General features: G+C 46.7%; 1 protein-coding gene across 1 annotated transcript in view; it reads left to right on the top strand.

Moving 5' to 3' along the window:
• The window catches only part of man2b1 (mannosidase, alpha, class 2B, member 1), a 48806-nt gene that overhangs the window by 3063 nt on the left and 27760 nt on the right, over positions 1 to 17983 (top strand). Inside the window, exons 2-9 of the mRNA XM_052041882.1 lie at positions 4244 to 4346; positions 5312 to 5485; positions 6215 to 6408; positions 8558 to 8690; positions 10481 to 10626; positions 12623 to 12739; positions 14619 to 14701; positions 17500 to 17620. Coding sequence (XP_051897842.1) covers positions 4244 to 4346; positions 5312 to 5485; positions 6215 to 6408; positions 8558 to 8690; positions 10481 to 10626; positions 12623 to 12739; positions 14619 to 14701; positions 17500 to 17620 — 1071 coding nt within the window. The remainder of the gene's footprint in view (positions 1 to 4243; positions 4347 to 5311; positions 5486 to 6214; positions 6409 to 8557; positions 8691 to 10480; positions 10627 to 12622; positions 12740 to 14618; positions 14702 to 17499; positions 17621 to 17983) is intronic.

The following is a 17983-nucleotide window of genomic DNA, read 5'->3' on the forward strand; positions in this document are numbered from 1 at the left end:
CAGTCTGTCAGCTGGCACTGCATCGAAGGCTTGTCTGCTCCTTGCAGTGGGTCTCAAGGATTGTACCTCAGTAAGAGCACTCAGCACCTCCCAAATCTGTGACCTCTACCTCTTTAGAATGATAAAACGCAATAAATGCAAGGCAAACCCACCACCTGTAAGTTCCCCTGCGAGTGGTACATCATCCTAGCCTGGGTGTTTATTGCTTGTTCCTTAATGTTTGCTGAGTCTAAGTTCTGGAGCTCCCTCCCCAACAGCACAGTGGGGACTCCTTCACCAGACGGACTACGGCAGCTCACCACCACCTCCTCAAGGGCAATTGGGAATGGGCCACAAATCCTGACTTTGCCTGTGATGCCCGAAACTGGTGAATGAATAAAAGAAAATTCTAAGTCTAGAAGAGCAGAGTGCTCTCTCTGGTTTCCTGTTCATTTTTTTTTATCCTCAACTGGATCTAGTGATGTTGGTTATTTGACCGTTATCACACTGCAGCTTGTGGCTTCTGCTGTGCCCTTCTTGCATCAATAACTGAATACTTCAACGCCAACTTGTATAGTTGTTTGGGTTGTGGAAACATAAGCCTTGAGGGACAGTTTAAAATGAATCCTATCCTTCCTCTTTTAAAGTATTGTGAAATAAATTTGCTTTTAGCTTCAGTGTCAAAGGGTGCTGGTATCGGGCACTTGATAACCTCCAGGTTATGTGGAAGCTGCTTCACTAATAGGATACGTGCCTGCTGGCTGGCTGTTTGTTCTCGTAAATTGAGTGAGAGCTTGCTGTCTTAACATGTTTGACTTGGATTCCTTGTTACAAAGTCTAAGATAAGATATCTTTATTAATCACATGTACATTGAAACACAGTGCAATACATCTTTTGCATAGAGTGTTCTGGGGGGGCAGCCCGCAAGTGTTGCCACGCTTCCGGCACCAACGTAGCATGCCCACAACTTCCTAACCTGTATGTCTTTGGAATGTGGGAGGAAACCCACGCAGACACGGGGAGAACGTACAAACTCTTTACAGACAGTGGCTGGAATTGAACCCGGGTCGCTGGCGCTGTAATAGCGTTACGCTAACCACTACACTACCGTGCCTGCCCAGTCTCGATGATTCAGTAAATAACATTTCTGGCACTGTTAAGAGTGGACCCTGCAGCTCACGTTTTAGAACTACAATTTGAAGTTCATGCTCCCAGTCTCCATCTATGGAGCCACAGTGCATGAATTGGAAGTAACTCTGTTTCCCTTCCTACAGTGGAATAACATCCGTCATTCAAAGCTCTTGGGTTTTTGCATTGACAGTGGCCACACATTTGGCTGCTGCACTTCTTGTGTCATAACACTGACTATCCTTCAAAAGCATTTCATTGGCTGTAAAGCACTTTGGGATATCCTGAGCTTGAGGAAGGTGCTATAGAAATGCAAGTCTTTCTCTCCTCTTGATTACCTTAAACCCTGGGTGAGCTGTGGCTCGGGTGAAAGGCCCACTTCCTCTGAGTTAGGAGCTGCTGCGTTCAAGTCCTGCTCTGAAGCTACGCTGAAGTCTCAGTGCTGAGGGTCTGCTGCAGTGTTGGTGTCGCAGTCTGTTGGGAAGCACCGTAGAGAGCCACTGTCAGCACATTTCCTACATATTCATGTGCTTAACCAAAAGCCTCTAAACGCCTCTATCAATCTGCTTCCACCGCCAACCCCCCACCCCCAGCACCTACAAACACATTAACCCCAACACTTTCACTGTTTTGTCATCAGGAAGGTCACAGAGCCTTCAAACTTGGGCTAGAAGCTACAAAGAGCATTGGAGCAGAGGACAACAGACTAGAGGTCCAGAGGTTGGTCAGTCAGAGGTGACCCACCTCTGGTGATAACCCCTTCTGATGAAGAGATCAAAACTTTAATCTCCCTCTCCCCCCGAGGTGTTCCGTGATTAGTTTTGTACATTCTAGTCTTTCCCGTTATTGTATGAAATTTTATTTGTGACATCTCTTCATCTACATGGAATGCTCTTATAGAACATAGAACACTGCAGCACAGTACAGGCCCTTCGGCCCACAATGTTGTGCTGACATTTTATCCTGCTGTAAGATCTATCTAACTCTTCCCTCCCACATAGCCCCCCATGTCTCTATCATTCATGTGTCTATCGAAGAGTCTCTTAAATGTCCCTAATGTATCTGCCCCCACAACCTCTGCCGGCAGTGCGTTCCACGCACCCACCACTCTCTGTGTAATAAAAAAAAACAACTTACCCCTGACATCCCCCTTATACCTTCCTCCAATCACCTTAAAATTACCCCTTGTGTTAGCCACTTTCGCCTTGGGAAAAGTCTCTGACTGTCCACTCGATCTTTGCCTGTTATCATTTTGTACACCTCTATCAGGTCACCTCTCATCCTCCTCCTCTCTGAAGAGAAAAGCCCGAGCTCGCTCAACCTCTCCTCATAAGACATGCTCTCCAATCCAGGCAACATCCTGGTAAATCTCCTCTGCACCCTCTCTAAAGCTTCCGCATCCTTCCTATAATGAGACGACCAGAACTGAACACGATACTCCAAGTGTGGTCTGACCAGAGTTCTACAGAGCTGCAACTCTATAAACTTTAAAAATAAGACTTGCATTTCTATAGCTCTTTGCACATCCCCAAGACCCCTCGATAATCAGTGCCCATGTTACAGTAGTGGGTACGTGTTTGATACGTAGGTTGTGTCATATGGAAAACTTGGCAATCAGCTTGTGTATAACAAGATCCTATTCCCAGAAACATTAATGGATATGGATCTCCCTGCAGGCAGAAAGGATCACTTCTGATTTGGCATCACGTTCAGCACAGACATGATGGGCTGAAGGGCCTGTTCCTGTGCTGTACTGTTCTGTGTTAAAGTTCCTGTTCCTCATGTATGATGTTCCCACCTCCTCTCGAGAAGAGACACGATCTGAGGGGACTCACCCCAGGTGCAGTTCCTTCTGTCAGCTGGGAATGAACCCTTCCATCTGGGACCCTACAGCACAGTACCAGACCATTCAGCCCAACCAGTCCATGCTGGTGGTCACCCTCCACTCCAGCATCCTCCTCACCTACCTCTATCACTGTAACTACCTCCTTCCTTGTATTTATACAGCTTCCCCCAAAGTACATCCAGTAGGCCACTCAGCCCCTCGAGTCTCCCACCCCCCCGCCCCTCCCCCCACCATTTAATAAGATCATGGCTAATTTGATTTTAACCTCCTCCTTGGCATTCCCTCCTATCCTTGCTTGTCAAGAGCCTTGTCTTTAAAAACATTCGGGGTCTCTGCTTCCACCACCCCTTGTGGAAGAACGTTCCAAAGACTTGTGATCCTCTGAAGAAATACAATTGCCTCATCCTGTCTTAAATGTGTGATAGTTTACTTTTAAATAGGGTCTTCTCCCACAAGAATCCTCACCACATCCCCCTGCCAAGACCCCTCTTGTATGTGACAATTGTCCCCTGTCACATTTCTGTACTGCAGCAGATACAAACCGACGTTTCCTCATGAGACGACCCACCCATTCCAGGTATCTGGTCAATAGGCCAGCATTGAGGAGCATGGATATCTCCGAGAGTTGCAGGGTTGGAAATTGGAGGAAGCAAGGGTCGAGATGAATGGAGGGGTTTCAAAACAAGAATGAAAATGTTATCCAATCAAGGTGCTCCATCACGGAGAGCTATTGTCAGTCCGTGAGCAAGTGGGGTAAATGGGACAAAGTGAGTTCGGACGAAGATTCGATGACCAAAAAGGGCTTTGTGAATCCGGACTTGAGGTCACGTGAAACGTTTTGACCTTTTGACTTGTTGAACTGAAGTGAGCATTTCCCACAGCTCTTATCAGTTGTACAGTGTCGTGGCTGCTCCCTCACAGCTCCAGTGATCCTGGTTCAATCCTGGCCTCTGGTGCTGTCTGTGCAGAGTTTGCACGTTCTCTCTGTGACCACGTGGGATTCCCCCGGGTGCTCCGGTTTCCTCCCACGTCCCACAGACGTGCGGGTTGGGAGGTTAATTGGATACTACATTGCTCCTAGTGTGTAGGTGAGGGGTAGAATCTGGGGAGAGTTGATGGGATTGTGAGGAGAATAAAATGGGATCAGTGTAAATGGGTGGTTGCTGGCTGGTGCAGGCTCTGACTCACCAGCTGCTGCCTGTGAGGTCTGGGATGGAGAGAACGACTGGTGTTCTCGATTAATTCAGCTTAAGTTTACATTAAGTATTGATGTGTTTTCCTCTCCACAGGCCTGTCCTGCTGTCAAGCCTGAGATGCTCAATGTTCACCTGGTGGCCCACACTCATGATGATGTGGGCTGGCTAAAGACAGTGGATCAGTACTATTACGGAGGTGATTATACTGAAGTTCTTTACCTACTTGATAGCACCTTACCCCTACACCAGAACCAGAGGGGTGGCGACAAAGTGTCTTTGGATGTCCTGATGGTGTTGCCCATGGCCTACTGGGTTGCATTTTCGGAGGGTTCTGGGTTTGAGACTCGCACAGGAGACTTTAGCACAAAACTCTACACTGGCACCCCAGAGCGATACAATGGATTACTGTGGACGTGGGCAGTGCGTGGGTGGATGCAAAGGATCCCATGGAAGGACTTGGAAGTGCAGGAGAGGTTTTTTACCAATATTTATCCTTCTTCATCACTGAAAACAAATTACCTTGCTAGTATCATTCAAGACTGTGGGAGCCCACTTTGTGTAATTTAGCTGCCATGCATTTTATATGGAAACAATGACGATAATTGAAAATTCCTTCATTGGTTGTAAGTGCTCCTGATGTCTGGGTGAATGTTCTTCCTTGTGTGTGGGTGTTGAACTTAAAACTGGGCCCCCTGAATGAAATGAGGAAGGAAAGTTTCCACACATCATACACGTGTGATAAATGCACGGGTCAGTTGGAGCTTTTGAGACCGCAATAAATTAATTTTGTTCTGTGTGAAAGCACGTAGCAGATAAACAGGCAGAATGTTAACCATAGTTCAGGTGTAAAATGAAGGAGACCACCTCCTGTTCCTGTGTCATGTGTGTGTCACACGTGTTTGCGCCCTCGTATTTATAGTATGCAAGTGTGTACACATTCATGCCTGTATGTGCGTGCACATGTGCCTGTGTGATACATGTGTGCTTGTGTGTAGTATGCATGGGTAAACCTTTCCTGCATGTGTGTGCGCTTGCAACTCTGTGGTTTGCATAGTGTACATGTCCTTTTGGCGCTCTCTATCCCTATCTCAGTCCATTCAAGAACCGAGTGTAATGTTTTCAAAGACGTTTCAGAAATTGGTGTTTGTTTCCTCCCGTTAGGCAAGACAGAGATCCAGCGCGCTGGGGTACAGTACATCCTAGACTCTGTCATCCCACAGCTGCAGGCTGACCCGAGCAAGCGATTCATCTACGTGGAGATCGCCTTCTTCTATCGCTGGTGGAAGCAGCAGACGGAGGCAGTGAAGAGCGTGGTGAAGCAGCTGGTCAACGAAGGTAACGTGCCAATCACCTTGCCGCATTGGGGCCTTGCCCGGACTGCGGGGGTGGAAGATCCTGCAATCGGTCACAAGTACTAACTCTGGACTGTGTGTTGATGATTTCCTTTGTTAACAGTGAAAGCGGCCATTAGATTGGTATTGGTTTATTATTGTCTCTTGTACTGAGGTACAGTGAAAAACTTGTCTTGCATACCGATCGTACAGGTCAATTCGTTACACAGTGCAGTTACATTGGGTTAGTACAGAGTGAGATCGATTATAGCAAGGGTAATGAGTCGATCTGTAGAGAGCAGCTTGCAACGAGTCGCCACGCTCCGGCGCCAAATCCAAAATCCAAAATAGGAAATGCTGGAAATCCCCAACAGACCAGGCAGCCTGTGAGGAGAGTTAACGAATCAGGTCATCAAACTGAGGCATTAACTCCCTTCACACATTGTGTTGTATTCCTTCCATTGAAGGAAACAGGCTGGACTCGACAAGTCGGGCAGCATCTGTGGAGAGAAATGGAGAGTCAACGTTACAGGTCAAGACCCTTCATCTGGACTGAGGGAGTAGAGGGGAGATGGCCAGTGTAAAGAGGTGCGGGGGGGGGAGGGGTGCAAGCGACAGATGGATCCGGGTGAGGTGGGGTTGATGGGCAGCTGTCAGGTTGGGGAGGGTTCCATTTGGACCAGTGGACGGATTCTTCTGTCCCTAACCATGCACCGCTGCCTTCCTGCTGCAGGTAGGCTGGAGTTTGTAAATGGGGGCTGGTGCATGAATGACGAGGCGACCACCCACTACAGTTCCATCATCGATCAGATGACCCTGGGCTTCCAGTTTCTCAACGATACTTTTGGAGAGTGCGGGCGTCCCCGTGTAGCCTGGCACATCGACCCGTTCGGACATTCCAGAGAGCAAGCTTCCCTGTTCGCACAGGTAGGAATACTGGTCATGTCAATGTCATGCCATGCCCACGGACCATCCAACACTCAGCCCACGGACCATCCAAGCTTTGCATCATTTGAAGTTGCTGTTTCTAAATCAATTTTTCGCATCAACAGTCAAGGAGTAAACTCAGTCCTCAGTCTAATTTTGCGGATCTGTGCACGTTCTGTTTTTTTTTTCGAACAAATATATCTACAGGCATTCACTGGGTTACAGTCGTCTGACTTATGGACACCCCTATTTATAAGTGAATATCCACAACATTCTTAAATTCAAAAGTCCAACGGTACATACACACGTTCGTTCCTATGATTGGCAGAACTGATTTCCTCTCTCTCTCTCCACTTTTAATTATTGTTCTTATCAGTCTTATGTGCTTTCGAAGCCATTCATTACAAGACTGTGGAGGTACTATGTATATATATATATATGTGTGTGTGTGTATACATGCACAGTTTAAGCAGCCAATCACTGTCCGTATAAAGGTGATCACATTGCAGACCACTTGTGTCAAGTGGCTACCCACTGTGCACCCTTCCAATAGAGAGCGTCTGTGTTTACACAGCTGCATCTCCAGATTTTCGAAACCTCTCGCTGCTTGGAAGTATTTCGTTAGCTATTAGAAATTTCTTTTTGAAATTTTAACACACTATAATCAAACACATTAGAATGTTTATGTTTTTAGAACATTATGGGGCATATGGTGGTGCATTGGATACAAAGGAGAGGGTATCCGTGTTTTTATTTTTGTTTACTGTGGGTAGTCGGTGCCCCTATTGCTCCCAGATAACGAGGACTTGATGCAGTTGTAGATTCTGGCCACTGTGGTCCTGCACAGTAAGACTGCCTGATGCATACAGAATGGGAGTCACTGCCAGCTGCTGGAATGGTTTTATTGCTGATTCACTCCCTCGAGGAATTAGAGGCACTTTTCTCTCAAGGGAGAGGAGAAAAGATTCACCTGCCAGTGGGTGGTAGTTACCAGCATTAACCCTTGATGCAGCCCCGAAAGAGTACCAAGTCAGACCTGTTGCTGGTGCTACAGAATGCAAACGTTATGTTATAAGAAATAGGAGCAGGATCCTTGAGCTCACTCTACCATTCAGTAAGATCTTTGTTCCCAACTCATTTCCAGCCTGACTTCCATCATCCTTGACTCTGCATAGTCAAAAATAAAATGATCTGTCATGGCAACCACAAATCCCAGGGGTAGAGGATCCCAAATTCACGCCCTCCTCTTCACTATCTCAAGCAGTCGACCCCTATCCTGAATTGGGATGTACTTAGAAACATAGAAAACCCACAGCACAATACAGGCCCTTCGGCCCACAAAGCTGTGCCGAACATGTCCCTAGCTTAGAAATTACTAGGCTTACCCATAGCCCTCTATTTTTCTAAGCTCCATGTACCTATCCAAAAGTATCTTAAATGACCCTATCACATCCGCCTCCACCGCTGTTGCTGGCAGCTCATTCCACGCACTCACCACTCTCTGAGTAAAAAACTTACCCCTGACATCTCCTCTGTACCTACTCCCCAGCACCTTAAACCTGTGTCCTCTTGTGGCAACCATTTCAGCCCTGGGAAAAAGCCTCTGACTATCCACACGATCAATGCCTCTCATCATCTTATACACCTCTGTCAGGTCACCTGTCATCCTCCATCGCTCCAAGGAGAAAAGGCCAAGTTCACTCAACCTGTTCTCATAAGGCATGCTCCGCATTCCAGGCAACATCCTTGTAAATCTCTTCTGCACCCTTTCTATGGCTTCCACATCCTTCCTGTAGTGAGGCGACCAAAACTGAGCACAGTACTGCAAGTGGGGTCTGACCAGGGTCCTCTATAGCCGCAACATTTGTTTATTTGCGGAGCAGCTCCGTTCAGTCCACAATGGTGACCCCGAGATTCTAGCTGCCTGGCACCTTAATTCTGCATCCCACTCCCACTCTCTCGGTCTGTGGCCTCCTGTACTGTTCCAGGGTCCAAGGTAAGCATGAGGAACACCTCTCCTGTCTGGGTACAGTGTGGCCTTCCACGTTCAATACCGGACTTTGAAATTTCATCGAACTTGCCTTTACAACTTGTATCAGGACTGCACCTGCTGTTCTCAGATCTTGATTTATTTGTTATTCCTCTGCAGATGGGATTCGACGGCCTTTTCTTTGGCCGCATTGATTATCAGGACAAAAATATCAGAAAGAATCTCCGAGAGATGGAAATGGTGTGGAGAGCCAGCGCCAATCTCCCAAAACCAACTGCTGATTTGTTCACAGGTTGATTGAGATGTTTCTTGTTACTTATTCAGCTTCTTAAACAAAAATTTTGTAAAAAAAAAAATTGTGGCATTGAAAATGATTTCTCCAGGAGCGATTAAGTGCATAATTGGGTGTGAAGGAGCATTGGCGTAGTGGTTAAATTGGGCTAGCATCTAGTGTTCTGGTCTACTGACCTGGAGACACTAGTTCGAATCCCACTATGGAAATGAAATTCAAGTACAGTAATAATCCTCTGTCCTACTTTCCAGTGGACAAGTTTAACATCCAGTGCCCTGTTCCCTGTGCTCCCTTTAAACTCCTTAGTCCACTGGAAAATGTATTAGTCTTCCGGTGTTGCCAATTAGATACAGTGCGTGATAAACCACACCAGACAATGTGATGCCTAATAACTATATTAATAACGATTAGTACAAACAACTCAAAGATTCATTATAAAGTTTCAAACAAAACTCATTAACTATTTTAGTTACACCACTTCCAAAACTCACTACTTGTGTTGAGATATTACCTGCACTGGATGAACTTGACGAGTTCTTCTCCAAGTCCCTGATTCCAGCTCCTTTCCTGCTGTGGTTTTCCTCTGGAGCTGTTGTTGCCAGTTATCCTCCGAGGCGCCTTTATTCGTTTCATCCCCATACCTCCCAGATATTGCCTTGATTTTATGGCCAATTGTATGTCCATAAGTCCATTACTTTCCTTATTTTAATTCCTCCTGGCTTTCATTATCACTTAGCCACATGGAATGAAATTACCAGAGTGTTTATGCTTTTACAATTTCCCAGTGTCCCTGGTACAGCGTGTCTCAAGGACAGTGGGATGTTCTCGAGGGATGTTCACACTCTTCCCCCTTCATGCCGACCAGGCCTCTTTCTTTCCAATCTCCTCTTTTTCTTCTTCTCTCCTCCTCTTTTCTCTTCCTCACCCCACCCCTCCCCAATTACACGTGAATTAAATCACTCACTGGTTAAGAAACAACCATAGTACACACGCCCCTGTCTGTATCAATAGTGCTGAGCTGGAATCGAGTTGAGAGCATTAAGTTCCTAAGTGCAGATATCACCAACAATCTGTCCTGGTCCAAACACGTAGACGTCATAGCCAAGAAACCACACCGGGCTAAGGAATCTTTTTGTTCCTTTTCTATTACCTTTATGTACTTGTGTATGAAATGATCTGTCTGGATCGTACACAAACCTTCTCAGTGTATCTCGGTACACGCGACCATAACAAACCAACTACCTGCGTAACAGAACGAGCGAGGACAAGATTTCCTCCTCTACTTAATGAATCAATGTTTTTTTTTACAACAACCCAGCAGTTTCATGGTCACCATTACGAACACCAGTAGTTTTGTTTTCAGATTTACTTAATTAACTGAATTTAAATTTGCCTCTTGCTATGGTTAGATGACCTGGATTATTATTCTGGGACCTGAATTACTAGTCCAATAATTTAGTTGCTTTGTCAATCTTTGCTTTATTTTGGTTGGGTGTAAGAACGAGAGTTGCTTATTGGTTATATTTAGATCCCAGTGCCAGAGTTGGTTATCGGCTGGATTTGGGGATGGACGTTGTCCAAGTAAAGGACAATGACTTGGAGAGGAATGATGGGAGAATTTCCTCCTCCGCTCTGGATACACAGCAGGGAACCTGTGCTTCAGATGAACTCCTCCAAATGCAGTGAAAAGGGGTGATCAGAAATCCATCAGGTTTGCTTCTGACCTTTAGCTTTTGGTCAGGAGATTGGTCCTGAGGCATTATGCCAACGCTCTCAACATTTCTCTTCAGGTGTCCTCCCCAATGGATACAACCCTCCTAGGATGTTGTGCTGGGATGTCCTTTGTTCAGATGAGCCCATCAAAGATGATAAAGATTTGGATGAGTATAATGTGGATGAAATTGTGTCATACTTCCGACAAGTTGCGCACGTACAGGTGAGTATCCATCCTCACTGATGGGTCAGGAGGTGGTTGGAGCCACCGACGATCAGATCTGCTTTAGTGTGGCTGGCGCTATCCTGAGTATTTTATCCAGGGTAGAACTGGCATCAGTAGCAGATACCCGAAGCACCCTGCTGGATGACCCTTGATAGAAGGGGGGTCAGGTGCGATGCTTTCCTTAGTCAAAAGTCTGACCGATGCCATCAGAGACTGCTCGGAGCAGTCTACTGGAGTCCTCCGCCCTCCATCCAACCATCTCACACCCATACTCATTCCCCTTCCCCATCCAATTCCTCAACACCATTCCCATCATCCCGTAATCCAGCTCCTCCTAAGGAATGAGCTTGGACTTTCTCAAGTCCTGGCTCTGACCACATAGTGTGAGACCTCATTCCTAATAAATGCCTCACTCCAAAATGCTGGCAGGGTGAGTGATGGGGGCCAAATCAGACATTGGGGTGGTTCTATCCATCATCGGGGGCATGGAGATAGCTATTCGGGACTTCAGAATAGAATGAACAACAGCCCAAGCCAAGGTGATCTGAACACTCACCCATACGTGGGCTGTGGATGATTAGTGGTCTGTTGCCTCTCCCTAAGTGATGGGGCAGTCAGAACAGTGCGGACACTAGAATCACAAAAGGACACACTGTGAGAGGAGGACTGTCCTGTGGTGCCCACTCGTTCCTCACAGGACCCACACACCCCCCAGCTCTTTTCACCTGAGCCCCTGTGATCTCTCCTCCAAGTATGTAAGTTCCTGTCAAATCTACATCCACTGCCCTTCCAGTGGTCTAAGAAATAACCGAGGATGTTTTAAGTGAATCTACCCTTTGTACCGATCGTTTTTTGCTAATTGAAATGCGGCCGTTTACCTCGGGTGTGAAAGGACATCTGTCGAATTGTCTCGCCCTAATATGTGTGCGGTGAAGTTGTTTATAAGTTGTCTGTGGGTGTAGTTCGGAGAAACAACCTGTGGAAGTGTTAAAAGATGCCTTTCAAGTGCTGTAGCAGTGGATGCATGTTGCCCAAATAACAGATATTGGAGAGTTGTCTTCCCAGGCTAGCAGTTCAAATGAAGGCCTGCCCCTGATATTGGGTAGATGGATGGAAAGGTGCAAGGAGAGAGAACTTCTGTGGAGCTCTGGCCACTGTCTATCTTGTTGGGGAATTCGCTACATTGTAAATGTAAATAGGGATGGCATGGTAGCGCAGCGGTTAGCGTAATGCTATTACAGCGCCAGTGACCCAGATTCAATTCCCACCGCTGTCTGCAAGAAGTTTGTATGTTCTCCCCATGTCTGCGTGGGTTTCCTCCCATATTCTTTTTTTAAAAAAAACATACAGTTTAGGAGCTGTGGGCAAGATATGTTGGCACCGGAAGAGTGGCAACACTTGCGGGCTGTCCCCAGCATATTCTCAGTAACGCAAAAAGACACATTTCACTGTGTGTTTTGATGTACATGTGACTAATAAATAAATATCTTAATAAATATCTTAAATGTTACCCATAAACAAATAATTTATTATTTCTCCATCCTTTAGGTAAACTGTGACCTTTGTAAAAAGTTTGAATCTGACAGCATTCCTTATCATACTTTTTTTTAGAAAAAGTCTCTTGTCTTGAAAAGGTTTCCTTGTCTCTCACTCCAAGTCTGTTGCCTGTCTGCTGCTGAAAACCATTTCGGCTTACTTGTTAAGCCTGTTTGTGATGGCAAACGCTTCTGTGAAATCTCCTCCAGACCCTCTCCATAGTGTTGGGAATCCCACCTTCTCCAGTCTCCCACTGACATCGCTCAGTCCACAGCTTGACATCTTGTCAAGCCCACACTCGCGCACCAGATGAACCCCAGCCAACATTTTATAAAAGCCCCTGACACTTGGGGTTGTAAGGAGACAGCAGATCTGAAACTCTCAAGGGTTTGAGATGTTTGGTTGTGACTGCATGCGAATGAGTGTTTAATGGAGCATTTGTGTCCTTCATCTTAAGGCAAAGCATTACAGAACCAAGCACATCATTATGACCATGGGATCGGACTTCCAATTCCAAGATGCAAACATGTGGTACAAGAACCTGGACAAGCTCATCAAATACGTGAATGCTGCGGTAATGTTCTTGCACAACTCCTATGCATTTGCGGGCTTATTCACCAATGGTATTTACCTTTCCGTCATCCTCCTGGGTCCTGAGTCCAGCTCACAGATCTCGGCGACACAAGACTGCAGATGCTGGAATCTGGAGCAACACACAATCTGCTGGAGGAACTCGGCGGTTGAAAGAGCATCTGTGGGAGGAAAGGAATTGTCAACATTTCAAGTCAAAACCCTGCATGTCTCTCCGTCCTGATGCAGGGTTTTGACCCAAAGCATTGATGATTCCACTCCCGCCTCTTTTAACCACCCCCCCTCCACCCCCCCCCCCAACAGATGCTGCTCGACCCGCTGAGTTCCTCCAGCAGATTGTTTGTTGCTCACAGATCCTGGTGGTGGGGCAGTTAAAGAAATGCATTTCTATTGGTCCTTTCTCAATGTCCCAAAATGTTGCACAGCGATGTCATTGCTGTAACGTAGGAAATGAGGCAGCCAATTTGTGCACAGGAAGCTCCCACAGACAGCAGTGTAACGTTGTATTGCCAATGTTGGTCGTTGGCCAAGACACTTCAGAGAGCGTGGGGAGTTCTCTGTAAACTGTGGGATCTGTTGGGCCCACCTGTGGGAGAAGGCCAAGCCTCTGTTTAATAACCCATCTGACAGTGCAAAGTCCTTGATGTAACACTGGCTGGGTTTTTGTGCTTGATCTCTGGAATGGGACTTGGACCACACCTCCCTGTGAAGGGTGACAAACTGATCCATTGATGCACTCATTATTACAATTGTTGGTATGTTAAGCCAGTAAGTTATAAGCTGTGGGTGACACTCGTGTGCTGAGCCCCACCTTTGGCCCTTGCAGGGTAACATGTGAAATATTGAAGGTACAAAGGATATTAGAACTGTTGCTGATCCCACCACCTTGATTGTCCTGCCTGTGAATTACCATCAACCAACAGCTAGTAACAGCACTCACCCATTCACTCAATGAATGTGGGAACTTGCTGTATATACATTGACTGCCGCATTTCCCACATTACAGCAGTGACTGGGCTTCATAAAGGTATATCGTTGGTTGTAAATCCCTTTGCAACGTAGATCATCAGATATAGGAGCAGAATAAGGCCATTCAGCCCTTTGAGTCTGCTCTGTCATTCAGTTATGGCTGATTTTTTTTTCCTAACCCCACATTCTCCTGCCTTCTCCCAGTAACCCTTAACCCCCATACCAGTCAAGAACCCATCAATCTCTGCCTTAACTACACACAATGACTTACCTCCACAGCAGTCCATGGCAACGAATTCCACAGATTCTGGCTGAAGAAATTCCTCTTCATCAGCCTTTATTCTGAGGCTGTGCCCTCTGTTCCTAGACTCTCCCACTACTGGAAACATCCTCTCCACGTGCACTCTATCCAGGCCTTTCAGTATCCAGTACGTTTCAATGAGATTTCCCACCCTCCCCTCCCCCCCCCCCCCCCCACCAATCCTTCTGAATTCCAAGTACAGGCCCAGAGACATCAAATGCTCCTCATACATTAAGCCTTTCATTCCCAGGATCATTCTTGTGAACCTCCTCTGGACCCCCTCCTTAGATACGGGCCCAAAATTGCTCACAATATTCCAAACGCGGTCTGACCAACACCTTTGGATGTGTTGAGAATGTGTTTTTAATCTGCCGTTACCTGACAGATGCAGTTGTCCCTCGCAACCTGGCCTAGCCTGGGATTGGGTCGTGCACAGTCCATTGATGACTGGAGTTTCTCTGAGGTCATTAGTTTGTAGCCAGTCCTATCTCTCTGGGGGGACTCAGGCAGGTGTGGGCTTCGTATGTAAGAACCGGACATTGCATGTTGGATGAATGCATTCACTGGAATCTCTCATTTTGTGTTTAAGCAGCAAAGCTCCGGGAGTAACGTCAATGTGCTCTACTCCACCCCCTCCTGCTACCTGCACGAGTTAAACAAGGCAAACCTCACCTGGTGAGTTTTGAGCTGTTTTTCCGAACTCATCCCCTCACTCCCCAGAAGCATTGACTCTCACAGACCCATGGAAGCGTTGACAGTAGCGGTCTTGGGCAAGTTGAGAAGAGTTACTAGTCGGGTAAAGATCAAGTAGTTTGGCTGCTTCATTGATCATACAAGGAAAGCATAGTTGGTTACTGAACTCTTCTGATCAGTCTCCCATTGGCCCAGACACAAGGTGAAGAAATGTGAACACTGGGGAACTTTGGTAACTCAAAGTTCTTGTGGCTGTCTCTGCACATCCCCTCTCACACACTGAACCCCACAGGTGTTGCTTTTATAAAGATCCTCGGGGTTGTGTTTGCATTTTGGAGCACTGTATCCCAAACGTTATAGCACGTAAAGGACGGCACCGAAAATATATCCAGCACTGGTTAGAGGGATTATGTACAGAGGGGTCTTGGGGTCCAAGTCCATAGCTACCTGAAAATGGCAACACAAGTAGATCGGGTGGTAAAGGTGGTGTATGGCAAGCTTGCCTTCATTTCTCAGGGCACTCAGTATAAGAGTCAGAAAGTCATGTTGCAGCTGTATAGAACTTTGGTTAGGCTGCCCTTGGAAAGTTGTGTTCGGTTCTGGTCACCTCATTACAGGGAGGATGGGGAGGCTTTAGAGAGGGTGCAGAGGGGGGTTCACCAGAATGGATTAGAAAGTATTAGTTATAAGGAGAAGTTGGACAAACTTGGGTTGTTTTCTCTGAAGCGTCGGAGGCTGAGGGGAGACCTGATAGAAGGTTGTAAAATTCTGAGAGGCAAAGACAGAGTCGAAATGCCAAATACTAGAGGGCAGAAGTTTAAAGGAGACGTGTGGGGCAAGTGTTTTTACACAGAGGGTGGTGGGTGCCTGGAACGGGCTGCCGGGGTGGTGGTGAAAGCAGATACGGCAGTGGTGTGTAAGAGGCAGTTAGACAGACACGTGAAGATGAAGGGACATGGATGGCGTTTAGGCAGATGGGATTAGTTTCCTTTGGCATCATGGTTGGCACAGACGTCATGGGCCGAAAGGCCTGTTCCTGTGCTGTTTTATATTTTATTATGGTACACATGTGCTGTAACCTTTCACATGTTCATGGGACGCAGCATCACTGCCCAGGTCAGTGTCTATCACCGACCCCTGATTGTCCCTGAACTGATGGCTTTGCTGAGGCTTTTCAGAGAACGGCTCAGGGTCAAAACTTGGGTCTGGAATCACAGCCAGGCCAGACCATGTAGGGACAGCTGACCTCTCTGAAGGGCAATAGTGAACAGGGGGGTTTAAAACTGTCCTCTTGTTTCATAGTCACTATCACTGACATTAGATTAGGTTTATTTAATTGTAATATGCAAATGGGGATTTGAACCCCTGTCACTGGGTCAGTGGTCCAGTAACACAACCGCAGCACTGCTGCTGGTATTGGTTTATTATTGTCACTTGTACTGAGGTACAGTGAAAAATTTGTCTTGCATACCGTTCGTACAGATCAATTCATTACATAGTGCATTGAGGTAGTACAGGGTAAAGACAATAACAGAGTAAGGTGTCACAGCTACAGAGAAATGCATTCCAGGTAGATGATAACGTGCAAGGTCATAACAAGGTAGATCGTGAGGTCGAGTCCATCTCATCGTTCAATAGTCTTATGACAGTGGGATAGTAGCTGTCCTTGATCCTGGTGGTATGTGCCCTCAGGCTCCTGTATCTTCTGTCTGATAGGAGAGGGGAGAAGAGAGAATGACCCAGGTGGGTGGGGTCTTTGATTATGCTGGCTGCTTCACCAAGGCAGCGAGAGGTATAGTCCAGGGAGGGGAGGCTGGTTTCCGTGATGCACTGGGCTGTGTCCACAACTCCCTGCAGTTTCTTGCTGTCTTAGACAGAGCAGTTGCTGTACCAAGCTGTGATGAATCCACATAGGATGCTTTTTATGGTGCATCGATAAAAGTTGGTGAGTGTCAAAGGGGACATGCCAAATTTCTTTAGCCTCCTGAGAAGTAGAAGTGCTGGTGAGCTTTCTTGGCCGTGGCATCTACATGGTTGAACCAGGACAGGCTATTGGTGATGTTCACTCCTAGGAACTTGAAGTTCTCAACCCTCTCGACCTCAGCACCATTGATGTAGACAGGTGCATGTACACCGCCCCCTTTCCTGAAGTCAATGACCAGCTCTTCTGTTTTGCTGACATTGAGGGAAAGGTTGTTGTCATGACACCATGCCACTAGGCTCTCTATCTCCTTCTTGTACTCCGACTCATTGTTATATGAGATACGGTCCACTACGGTGGTATCATCTGCAAACTTGTAGATGGAGTTAGAGCAGAATCTGGCCACACAGTCACGAGTGTATAGGGAGTAGAGCAGAGGGTGAGGAGGCAGCCTAGTGGGGCACCAGTGTTGAGAATGATCATGCTAGAGGTTTTGCTGCCTATCCTCACTGATTGCAGTCTGTTGGTCAGAAAGTCAAGGATCCAGTTACAGAGGGAGGTGTTGAGTCCCAGGTCTCTTAACCCAATAGTTGCCATTAATCCTTAAAACCTATGTTGAGTGCAGAGAATGGAATTAAGTGACCAGCACATCTTTCTAAAGTGATAGACAGGGAAACTAACCACGTGTGTTGATTCTGTCACACTATTGTTATAAGGTGGTGTATTCTTCAGTCACACTGCTGGTTTTGTATAAATTAATAAAATAAAAATATTAGAAGTACATGGCAAGTTATGACAACGTCACCCCATGATGTGAAAATCAACAGTATAACTATCGTCTTAACCCCACTGTCCGCAGGTCGGTCAAGACCGATGATTTCTTCCCATATGCAGACGGTCCTCATCAGTTCTGGACGGGTTACTTCACCAGCCGCCCTGCCTTGAAGCGATATGAGAGGATGAGCAACAACTTCCTACAAGTGGGTAGGACTTGTATATACGGAGCCTAACCTTTTGGCCCCAGTGCGTTGGTCCTGGTTGGATGTTGAAGAGTTTCAACTGGTGACAGGAGACCACTCTGAGTTTGGTACCAAGTATCCGCACCCATTTCCACCTGCACGACCCACACCCACCCCAACTCTGCCTCAGCTCGTCTGCTGTTGAAACCTTCACCCTTGTCTCCAGACTTAACCACTCCAATCCACCCCTGGCCGGTCTCCCTCGTTCTGCCCTTGTAAGTTAGTCACTAAAACTCAACCTGTGTCCTGTCCTACACCAAATCTTGTTCACCCTGTGTTTGCTGGCTAGACTGCCTCTCACTTAAAGTGCGAGTTGTTTTAAAA

The sequence above is a fragment of the Pristis pectinata genome, chromosome 31, assembly GCF_009764475.1.
Source record: "Pristis pectinata isolate sPriPec2 chromosome 31, sPriPec2.1.pri, whole genome shotgun sequence".
Taxonomy (NCBI): domain Eukaryota; kingdom Metazoa; phylum Chordata; class Chondrichthyes; order Rhinopristiformes; family Pristidae; genus Pristis; species Pristis pectinata.